This window comes from Macrobrachium nipponense, chromosome 11, assembly GCF_015104395.2.
Source record: "Macrobrachium nipponense isolate FS-2020 chromosome 11, ASM1510439v2, whole genome shotgun sequence".
Classification (NCBI taxonomy): Eukaryota; Metazoa; Arthropoda; class Malacostraca; order Decapoda; family Palaemonidae; genus Macrobrachium; species Macrobrachium nipponense.
In genome coordinates this window covers 2157087-2169578 of record NC_061087.1, presented here as the reverse complement: position 1 = coordinate 2169578, position 12492 = coordinate 2157087, and the positions used below count along the sequence as shown (strand labels likewise).

Here is a 12492-nt window from a genome sequence, read left to right as displayed (position 1 = left end):
AGCTGCATCCCAGACCATCCAAGATTGGAAGATGCAAAATATACCGGAAGATGCACTAGCAACTCTCTGGTAGACATTAGGGGGGCCTCACTCTGAAGGACCTGGGGCAACCCGAACAAGATGTAAGGTCTGTAAGGTACACTGAGGGACCTGGGGCAACCCGAACAAGATGTAAGGTCTGTAAGGTACACTGAGGGACCTGGGGCAACCCGAACAAGATGTAAGGTCTGTAAGGTAATGTTCGCTACATATTCTGGACTTCACCAGGGATCACCTGCCCAGGAACGTAGACCCATTATTTCTTGTCAACGATCGGAAGAGACGGTGTAATGAATGATTGCTTGGTAATCACCGCGCCAAATGTTACATTCTTTTGCTTGGGAGATGTTATGACTGCCGTAATGAATGATTACTTGGTATTTAGAGTCAAATGTTACGTTCCTTTGCTTGGGAGATGCAATGACTGCCGTAACTCTCGCAAAGCTTGTGGATGACCTTGTTAAGCAACGCATGACAACTGTTCAAACTATCTTAAAATTCAGATAGTCACACGCCGTAACGAACTTTATATATAATGTACGATTACGGGTAAGAGAACGAATCGGTAAATATGAAACAGTTTTCTAAATAAAAGCGACAGGTTCTTATGCAAATATTTGTAGTACAGAGGACCTCTCCTTCAAAACGGGAATTTCTCTTTTAACGAAAATTCTTCAGAGCTTAAGAACATTTAATGGTATTTTCTATGCGATGGTCGTTATCTTATCATAGTAGCCGTTACTGAATCCTTGGCCATTTATCTTGAGCGAGCCATGTTGCTGATAAAAATTAACTTTTCGTTATTATTTGGCACAGAAAGAATTACATAGCTTGCGAGAGAGAGAGAGAGAGAGAAAGAGGTGAACGCAGACTCATACTTCCGTTATAAGATGCCAGTACTAATTTACCTCTGCTAAAGTGCAACCTTACTATAATGGGCGTTATGTCTGTCCGTCCGTCTGTCATTCAATCACGGCCAAGGCTGGTCTAATAGGCAGGAAACCTGGCAGGGTTATAGTGAGGACCCCTAAGATGGTTTGTAATGGGGTTTCATCCTACCTTCCCCGTCCCCCTCCGATGGGGGTTGGGGTGAGAAGGGATTCCCTAAAACGGGGCTGGTTATGCCCGTAGATTGTTATTATATCTCAATCATACCTAGTTTTCTATGTATTTTTTCATGATTATTTATACATGGATAAATTTGTGTATGGATCAGCCGATATACACACAAATGTATGACGCACACACAAACACACCGCCTTCATTTTCTTCAACTGCTAATGCAATGCGGCTTCCACGATTCATTGGCAAATATTCACAAGTCTTCAGTATTTATCCCAATCACGGAGGGACACAAAAAATGCTACAATAACTTCTATATTCATCCCTAAGCTGACAGCCATTACAGCCATCTATGGTCTTCTTCAAGGATACTCTGGATTCACAATGGAACCACATCCAAATATACGGCAGAGGAGGCCTACAGCCCTCCCCCCCTCGGATACAAAGTTCATAATTTTGAAAACTGATGGATAAATTTCCCGGTCAGGATGACACTCCTTGAATAGCGGCCCCCTCGCCCCCACCCAGCGTCCAGCAGAGCTCACGTCGACAGGCTTCCACGACTCCTCTGAATATTTACTTCTCTATTGGATTTGATGACACGTTTTTTTCCTTCTTTGGAAGGTTTTGGTGTCGGATGCGTACAGCTTTCTAAGCAAGTCTTCGAGATGAGGTTGCAAACCCCTCCCCATCTTTCTTGATACCCGTATCCATTTACAGCTGGTTAAACTTGAACTATTTATAGCCAAAGCGTCCTCTGAGGCTGATTGTACTCATAGGTATAGATATACGTATATACATAAATGTTTATATACACACATATATAGTTATATATATTTTGTGTATACATCTGTATATAATACTGCTTATTATACACACACACACACACACACATATATATATATATATATATATATATATATATATATATATATATATACACACATGCATCTACAGTGATTTTTTAAGCAATTATATAGTATAGTATATAATATATATATATAATCTCTATATATATATATTTATATATATTATATATATATGCAGTGGACCCCCAAATTCGCATTCTCCGGATTTGCGGACTCACATTCACTGATTTCTCCCTGGAACATTTCCTGGATTATTCGAAGAAAATTCACCTATTTGCGGTATTTTCCTATCAGAAATGTCCACAAATTCACGGATTCTTTTTTTCATCATTTTCATCATAAAATGCACTTTACGTGATAAAACTGTTAAAAATACCAGGTATGAACATTTTCAATGGGTTTTTCTTGAGTTTTAACTAACAAAAAAGGAGGTTTTAAGCATTTTATAGGGGTTCCAACTATTCGTGGGTTCTAACTATTCTCGGGGGGGTGGGGGGGGGGGGGGGGTGGGGGGGGTGGGGGGGTGTCTGGTATGCATCCCCCACAAATATATGAAAATACAGGAGTATATTAAGCCACACATATCGTTTAACATCCAGTACACTATACTCGAGAATAACTTACAACCAAGGAGAAATAGAACTGATAAGTGCTTCGTTTCCAGAGGGATTCGAACCTCTGCCTGATTTAGAAACAACGATGTACCTACAGCGACTTTTGACAACTGAGCAATGACAGGATTTTTTTTTTTCTTTTTTTTTTTTTTTTTGTTTTTTTTTTGTTTTTTTTTTTTTTTTTTTTTTTTTTTTTTTACTTTTTTATTATTATTAAATAATATTTGTGGCTTATTATTTGTAAATCTATAAAAAAATCATGGTATATATGACAAAAAGTTATATATATATATTTACATATACTATATATATATTATATATATATATATATCTATATATATATATCTATACATACATCATATATATATCATATATATATATATATATATATATATCTATATATATATATATATATATCTATACATATACATATACATACATATGGTATGTATATATATAGTATCATATATATAATATATATATATATATAGTATATATTCGTATATGTATACGTAGATATTTTATCTACGCAACAAATCCAGCGTCGCTGGGTATCCACTCACGAATTCTTGTGTTAGACAATGTTCTGTTGGACAATGTTACTTTACTAATTTCACTTCATTTTTAATCGTGCAAATAACTTGAATGACACTCCTCCACTATGATGATTACAAAAGCCTTACACATGATATTTAAAAGGGTCAAAGACCCAAAGATAAAAAAAAAGGCGATAGAAAAGATACACCTAAGTCACTGATAAGATTGGTTACCCAGCGAGTTTAGGCGACTTTCGCCAAGTTTCGATAACATATTCACCAGGTTCACTGATTAACATTAGTAACGATTCAGAAAATGCCTGGCAGTTAATATACTAAGTTTGCTTTCGCAGACTGTCTGAAAAAGAAACAAGAATCATCAGGGTAACTCACCTATAGAAGAAACTCTCCAAGGAATTGACCACAGCCTCGCTCACTCTAGTCATGCAATTGCCGTCGCTCCCCATTGCAGAAGTGTTGCAAGATCTTGCCAAATCAAGCAACGTTACTTAATTTCATCAGCTGCAAATGACTGCTTAACGAATGATATTTTGTTATGCTTCCAACGATTTTTGTGTTATTCTCGACGAAGGTTAACAACAAAAAAAGCTAAATGAACGTGCCAGTTCCGAGAGAAATATCTGCCATGATATACAAATTAAGAAACTTTGACGGTTGAAAGTGAAATCCAAGAAGAGGTGATATAACTTGTCGTTCGATTACCGACGAACTGAAATATCTTCCTGAAACTTCAGGTCAGACGATGTACTGCAAGAAGGAGAGATAGAGAGAGAGAGAGATAGAGGTAAACAAACACGCTGTTCGTGTCTTACTGAGCAAAATTTTCGAAAAAGTTGTTTTTAACGCAGCCGTGAAGGATGTTAAAGTTTATCTCTGCCAATGAACGTAGAGTTACCTAGAGATCACCTCTCGTTCACTAATCAGTGATAATCGTCACCAGTAGTTATAAGAAAGTCGCCCTTAAAAACTCTGATAATTTTTATCAGTGAAGGACTCGGATCTCTTCTGCGTTTATAACAAGTTTAGAATTCTGGTGAGCACTTTTATAAGGTAAGAAACATATATAATAGGCGCATTACAACCTAAGTAGCTGTGTTATTTTCAATTACAATATCTGTTAAAATCATTAGTCTTCTGTCGTTCATAAATAAAGAGCAAATAAAAACATATTCAAAAAGTAATAAGGCGCATACTAACATATCCTTACCGTCAACTTTAATATTACATTCGCAAAGTAATTGACTTTAAATACAAGCTTTTTTCGAAGGCTTTACAATAGTCATGTAAATTGTATTATAACACAAAAAAAGTAGCTTCCAAAATCCATCGGTACATTCACACCCACGCATGCAAGGACCGAGTCATGGGTACTATATGTCCTATACGTCTAATAACTATGTAAGGGTAGTTAAACTAGGCATTTCACAAACTTCCTTGAATATCAAGTAGATACCGAAATGCACCTAAGAGACATTTGATCATCAAGGGGCTATAGTACTAAACACGGCGAAATACATTGGAACGCAAAAAAGGACTAGTACTAAACACGGCGAAATACATTTAAGCCCAAAAGGACTAGTACTAAACACGGCGAAACAGTGTAGATGAGTCACTGCTTCGCTGTGTTTTGTACTAGCCCGGGGGATCAACTGTCCCAAGTGCATTCCGCTATCTGTCTGAAATTTCAGGCAGAACGGGAAATGACTAAATGACTGGTTTCGCTATCTGCCTGTAATATATATGTATGTATGAATGTGTATATATATACATTATATAATGGCACAATGTACTAATTAAAGTATTGTGTGGTTGTCGTGAGGGGAAAATTGTGTTGGTAGGTGATCGGCAAGATACTCACGTATGAAAAGGAAAAGGGTGTGGACGTACTTTGTAAGTTAAAGGTAGAGGTTGGTAGTGACTGTTCCTGTGGTCGTTCGTATGAGAAACTTGTTATAAGGGGAAATGGGTTATTAGTTATACACACCCACACACACACACACACATATATATATATATATATATAGTATATATATAGATATATATATATATTATATATATATTATATATAATAGGAGCCCATAAAAGCACCAAATTATAGAGAGAGAAATACTATACTTCAGAGACCGCTGTCTCCCTCTTCAGGTAGATGAATGAGAAAAGTTACAGAAAAGGTGGTATTTATACCAAGAAGTCCATCCACAGGTAACCTTCCTTTAATCTTCTTAAGCGTTGGTTGAATGAAAACCCTGTCGATGACCTCTGAATCCCATGCTCCTTTTGAGATGTCCATTACCTGCCTCTGTTTAATCAGGGCTCTTAAGAATAGGTTGCTGGCTATGCCTATCTTGATAGCTATTTCCTGGGAAAAGAATTTGAACTAATTCGTAAGCAGCTTTCGTCTTTAAGGTATACTGACCATATAATTGAGAAAGCAATTCACAAAGCAAGCATAATTTTCTACCAACCCCCTGAAGACAAGACCAGAGACACACCCAACAATAAAATAAAAATTCCACACCTGGACAGGATTAAGACGGTGACCCAGACCCTCGGAAAATCTAACCCTTTTGCATTTACTTACCCAAATACCTTAGCCAAATCCCTGATTAACGCCCAACAAAAGACATCCCCCAAGGACACAGGCGTTTATGAAATCCCATGCCGGGACTGTGACCAATCTTACATTGGATTTACAGGAAAATCACTTCCCAAGAGATTAATACAACATAAACGGTCAGTTAGGTATGGACAACAGAACTCAGCTATTTCCAACCATATAAATGAACACAACCATAGAATAAACTGGAATTTGTCACGTATAATTTATAGCAGCAACTGCCGGTACATGAGTCAAATAATCGAATCGGTCCTGATTAAACAGAGGCAGGTGATGAACATCTCAAAAGGAGCATGGGATTCAGATGCCATCGACAGGGTTTTCATTCAACCAATGTTTAAGAAGATTAAAGGAAGATTATCAGTGGGAGTGACCTAAATTGGCTTATCTTTGGATGGTCCTCTTGGTATAAATACCACCTTTCCTGTAACTTTTCTCATTCATCTACCTGAAGAGGGAGACAGCAATCTCTGAAATGTAGTATTTCTCTCTATATATTTTGGTGTTTTTATGGGCTCCTTTTATTAGATGGAATTCTGTTGTAACAGAACATTTATATATGTATGTATGTATATATATATATATATATATATATATATATATATATATATATATATATATATATATATAGTATGGAGGCAGGAGCAATTACTCAGGGATACAACATATTGGAGTAGGTAGACGCGTTTCTGTCTTTCATCATTTATTAGCGCCGTGACGTTTCGTATCACTTGATACATTTTTCCAGGCTGAAACGATTACAACATCAAAATTGCGTATAAGTAAAAAGATTACACACAATGTTTACCAACACCAAAATTAAAAACTTTTTAATGAATTAAGAATAAAAACAGAAAGACAGAATAACAGTGAAAGGGCTAGGAGCGAATACAGAGAAACAAATTAATTAAAAATAATATAATAATAATAGAAAAATATATAATAATAATAATAATAATAATAATAATAATAATAATAATAATAATAATAATAATAATAATAATAATAATAATAATAGAACGAACAAGACACCTACCCATAGCGGTAGCGTAAGGAGAACTGACACGAAAAATTGTTATGGAAGGGAGCGTAAACAAAACAACAGGTAATTAGGTAATAAACAGTTGGGTGGAAGACGACTGGTGGTTAAGAGAAGGTACAGTTAGCTTAATCATTATTGATTCAAGGGTGGTTGGTTCGTCTATATGTCGGGTTCTTCCTACAATATTAAAATGACTGGCATCTATGTGTGTTTTGCAACTTTTACTGTGATTTCTTGTTAGATTGTTCTGGATTTGATAGTCGACAAAATGTCATAATCATTCTTGGTAAAAAAGGAGCCCATCTAGCTTTAAAATTATTAAAAGAGCTGTGGACGAGGGCTGAGAATTGATGTGTAATCGTTTCAGCCTGGAAAATGTATCAAGCTGATACGAAACGTCGGCGCTAATAAATGGATGAAAGACAGAACGCGTCTCCCTACTCCAATATGTTTATCCCTGAGTAATTGCTCCTGTCTCCATACTTCTATGCTGAATTGACCTGCTGGACTACGATTCGCTGGCGCCATGACTTTCGCAAGCTTCCTCTTTGCCGCCCTGTTTCTCCTCCGTCTTCGTTCCCGAGGAGTGGAGGATTTCCACTCGCTAATACGAACGAGATACGATCCACAGCTTTTAGCCAACTACCGTTCCTTGGAGAAACACACCAAGAAATACAACAAAATCAACCTCGACCTCAACTTTTTGAGATATTGTCAATTCAATAATATAGTGCCTAAATTTATAAAGTTCAAAGTTTACAAAGCCTCCCTGTACAGCTCTGAGTTTTACACTGATGCTACTAGGAACCTCCTTGAGCTGGAAATACGTTCAAAGACCAAGGAACTTCATCGCGCACATGACCAAATGACGAGATTCAGGACTGGTGTACTCAATTCGCTGACATTATTGGACTCTATCATTTTTAACCATTTATTTAATAAGGCTATTTCCTCCTTTGTTCGGACCGTTGAAGACAGACATTTTACAAAACTTCGAAATTTAGGCATTACCGTTCCTTTATTTAATAATAAAATTCATTCTGTGTTCAATTTTTCCAAACGAATACTTTCGAAGAGAGAGGAATTCCTACTGTCCTTAGGGTTAGACTTTTGCCTCCCCAACTATCCCCCAAATTATCAGCAATTCTTTTTGCCTCTCGAGATACTTTTTCAGAGAATAATTAAACTTCCCTTTTGCAAAAATATAGAGTTTTTAAGATCACAATTCTCAGCGCTCGCCCACAGCTCTTTTATTAATCTTAAAACTAGATGGGCTCCTTTTCTTTTACCAAGAATGATTATGACATTTTGAAAAACCTAGCCAAAGATAAAAATGTAATAATTACTCGTCCAGACAAAGGTAAAGGTACAGTTATCCTTGACAGACATGACTACATACAAAAAATGAATGACCTTTTAAATTACTCTTCAAAATTTACCAAAGTTGGTGACCCAGACCTTTACAATATTACTAAACCCGAAGATAAAATCAACAGATTTCTTAGAACACTAAAACAAACCAAAGCAATAGATGAAAATACGTATCAGGACCTTTTTGTAACAGGATCTACATATGGACTTATGTACGGACTGCCAAAGATACACAAAGAAGGAATTCCTTTGAGACCCATCCTTCTTCCATTAACACTGCTAGCTATAAACTCGCCAAATTTCTAGTCCCTTTACTCCAACCACTGACTCACAACAAATATACATTAATAAACTGGGCCTCCTTTAAAGATGACATTATCACGCAGGACTCAGATCTGTACATGGCGAGCTTTGACGTGGAATCTCTGTTTACAAATGTTCCCGTTGTCGAGACTATCAACATCATTTTTGACAGGCTATTTCCCACTGACGATTGCTTGTTCAACAATTTTAATAGAACTCAATTCAAGTTGCTTTTAGAATTAGCCGTGCTGGATACGCCCTTTGTTTTTAATAATACGGTTTTTAACCAGACTGAGGGGATGGCCATGGGAAGCCCTCTGGGTCCTACTTTTGCTAACATATTTATGTGCTCCCTGGAGGAGCAAGCTCTAGATGTATGCCCACCTAATTTCCGCCCACTCTTTTATAGACGCTATATAGATGACACTTTCGCCTTGTTCAGATGTAATTACCATGCTGATACCTCTCTTGAGTATTTAAACATCCAACACCTTAACATTAGATTTACGGTTGAAACAGAAACACAGAATTCACTTCCGTTCCTTGATGTGAGGATATCCAAGGACGAGTCTGGCTTTCATACTGGTATTTATAGAAAGAGCACCTTTACTGGCCTGGGGACCAATTTTTATAGCTCATGTTTTTTTTTTAACTTTAAAATGAATTCCGTGTCAACTCTCCTCCATAGAGCCATTAATCTGACATCAAGCTGGTCTACCTTTCATACTGTACTGAAGTGACTTTCCTTGCTGATTACTTTAAGGATAATTATTTCCCTCCAGCAATTTTCCATAGATCCCTTAATAAGCTACTTAATCTGAAATTCAATCCACCCCCAATAGTCCATAGTGTCCCCAAGCTCCGTATGTTTGCTAGATTTCCCTTTCTCCATAATAATAAATTTAGGAAAAAATACAGCAACCTATTCAATGAGCAATTGCCTGCCCTTAATTTAAAACTAATTCCCATAAACCCCCAAACTATCGGCTCACTCTTCCAAGTCAAGGATAAGATCAGTCCCCTGTTTGCCTCCGGTGTCGTTTATAAGTATAATTGTCCCAGATGTGATCTCGGCACTTACATCGGTTGCACCAGGAGGCTGCTAAAAGTCCGAATTTCCTCTCATCAAGGAATTAGCTATAGAACGGGTTGTCGACTATCAAATCCAGAACAATCTAACATAAGAAATCACAGTGAAAGTTGCAAAACACACATAGACGCCAGTCATTTTAATATTGTAGGAAGAACCCGACATATAGACGAACTAACCACCCTTGAATCAATAATGATTAAGCTAACTGTACCTTCTCTTAACCACCAATCGTCTTCCACCCAACTGTTTATTGCCTAATTACCTGTTGTTTTGTTTACCTCCCTTCCATAACAATTTTTCGTGTCAGTTCTCCTTACGCTACCACTGTGGGTAGGTGTCTTGTTGTTGTTGTTGTTGTTGTTGTTGTTGTTGTTGTTGTTGTTGTTGTTGTTGTTGTTGTTGTTGTTATTATTATTATTATTATTATTATTATTATTAATTTGTTTCTCTGTATTCGCTCCTAGCCCTTTCACTGTATTCTGTGTTTCTGTTTTTACTCTGTTTTAATTCTTAATTTATTAAAAAGGTTTCTAATGGTGTGTTGGTAAACATTGTGTGTATATTTTTGACTTATACGCAATTGATGTGTATCGTTTCAGCCTGGAAAATGTATCAAGCTGATACGAAACGTCGGCGCTAATAAATGGAGAAAGACAGAACGCGTCTCCCTACTCCAATATATATGTACATATATATATAATATATATATATATATATATATATATATATATATATATATATGTGTGTGTGTGTGTGAGAGAGAGAGAGAGAGAGAGAGAGAGAGAGAGAGAGGTTAGCAACTAAGCTGCTACCCTGGATGGAAAGCTGAAATTTTGCGAGTCCAAAGTCCCCCAGTACGAAAAACCGCCGTTACAGATATGCCAAAGAAAAACAAATGAGATAAAATGGACAGTTACATGACACCAATCTTGAATTCTCGAGCTCCAGTAAGTCGATGAAATTACTAGGAAGACCTATAGAGACAAACAGAATGAAGATCCCCCTGGAAGTGTGCGACTTCTGGCGGCCATATTAAATCACCCGATTAAGTACAGAATACTCTCTTTACATGTGGTGATGAATCACTAAGGCGGCACTTTTCTAGTTTGATAAAAGAATATGTAATTTTCTTCAAAGCGAATTAATCATCACTGTATATATTTCTAAATATTATTGCTCTGAGGACTATAGTCGTGAAACTATAGAAATATGCATTCTAATCTGCATCTCTCAAATATTGGAAAGCCAAATACAACTAGATAAGACAAACTTATTCCCTAACTATAAATTCTCTATCTAAAAATCTAAAGAACTTGAAATGTTTATTTATGTAAGTGGAAATTTTTTCATAAAAGAATCACCTATTTTAATCTGTATATACCTGAAATATTAGAAAGTCAAATTTATTACCTTTTGAACCACCAATAATCTATATATGCATATAAATAAACAGCAATATCTCCTCCTTAAAAAAAAATTATAGCAAACAATCAGTACTCTTTATACATGAATTGTATATCATTCTAAAATTTTCCTTGTAACAAAACATCTAAAAATTTTATTTACGTATGCTGAATAATCAGTAATTATACACACACACACACACACACACACACACATATATATATATATATATATATATATATATATATATTATAACTGTTGAAGAAGAACTGCTGCAAGGAAGTAATTTTGGCATATTCGTAATACAGTTGTTCTTAAAGGGACAAAACAACTGAAAAAAATAAAAAATACTCGACGAATCAATTGGTACCGTCGGCCAACGAGGAATTGGCGTAGATTCTTAATTCATTGTTCGTTATGGAAATATTGCTATTTGCATGTGCCAGATTATTTACTTAACAATAAATAACATTTCCTTTCAAATGTGCTATACTTGAAATAAATGACATTAGAATTGAGTAGACTTATTCAAAGTATTAAAGATAATTATTTTGCAAAGTAAGGAAAATATATACCGATAGGTCCACGATTTCTAATTTTATTCTCAACTCTAGCTTCATGACAGCCAGCATACCGAAGCATTTTGAAGTTGTCTTTGCTGCCGCTCGAGTCTTTAATTAAACTAATTTTGTCCTTTGATCAATAAAATAATTTGCATGACACATTTAGTGGGACTAAATTGGACTTCTAAATGATTTTCACACATGATTAGCCTAGGTCTATTTCAGTAGTATACTCTCTCGGATACTAATATAAATGAATATTAAATCAACAATATATATATATAAATATATATATATATATATATATATATATATATATGTTATATATATATATATATATATATATATATATATACTATATATATATATATATAAATCTGCTTTATTTGATTATTCCCGTTATTTTTGTTTTATTAGCTATGTTCGTCTTTCTTCTTGTACTTTTCATAATTGCTTAACATACAAACGAATATATTCAGTCTTTTATTTTTTATCGAATTCCTTGCATATCATCCTGTTTCATTTGGACTCGTTGGAAAGCTGTGGGAGTCAAAACTGACGAACACATTAAGAAAGGCTTACTTTCATTAAAGTTTTCTTAGGTTGATCTTTCTGAAGCTATTCATTTCTTCTAAATAGAAATTAATTCAAATTAGTTTCACATGTATACCTAGACCTACTACCATAAGCTATTATAAAGTAGCTGAAAGGATAATAATATGAAACGTGGCGTTCTCGTTTAAGTCTATTTCATATGTTTTTTTTTTTTTTTTTTTTTTTTTTTTCAAGAAATACCTACTGCTTTAATCAAGGGTTGCTCTTTGACGGCTACAGGGTGTAACACGAGTGTATGCACATTTTCTGGGGAATGAATGATAAAGTTTCTTTAAACAGAAAATATTTTATAAACATGCATTTTAAGGCGTCCGTTGTCGGTGCGGGCAATTTTAAAATAACC

At 35.5% G+C, this 12492-nt stretch overlaps 1 protein-coding gene across 4 annotated transcripts in view; it reads right to left on the bottom strand.

Annotated features, from left to right (window-relative positions):
- Positions 1-12492, bottom strand: part of LOC135216320 (patched domain-containing protein 3-like) — a 91731-nt gene that overhangs the window by 65435 nt on the left and 13804 nt on the right. Inside the window, exon 1 of one of the 4 annotated variants that reach the window (XM_064251624.1) lies at positions 3514-4010. The exons of the other annotated variants lie outside the window; for them this stretch is intronic. Coding sequence (XP_064107694.1) covers positions 3514-3587 — 74 coding nt within the window. The 5' untranslated portion in view covers positions 3588-4010. Of the gene's footprint in view, positions 1-3513; positions 4011-12492 lie in introns of those variants that run through there. 4 annotated transcript variants of the gene reach the window in all.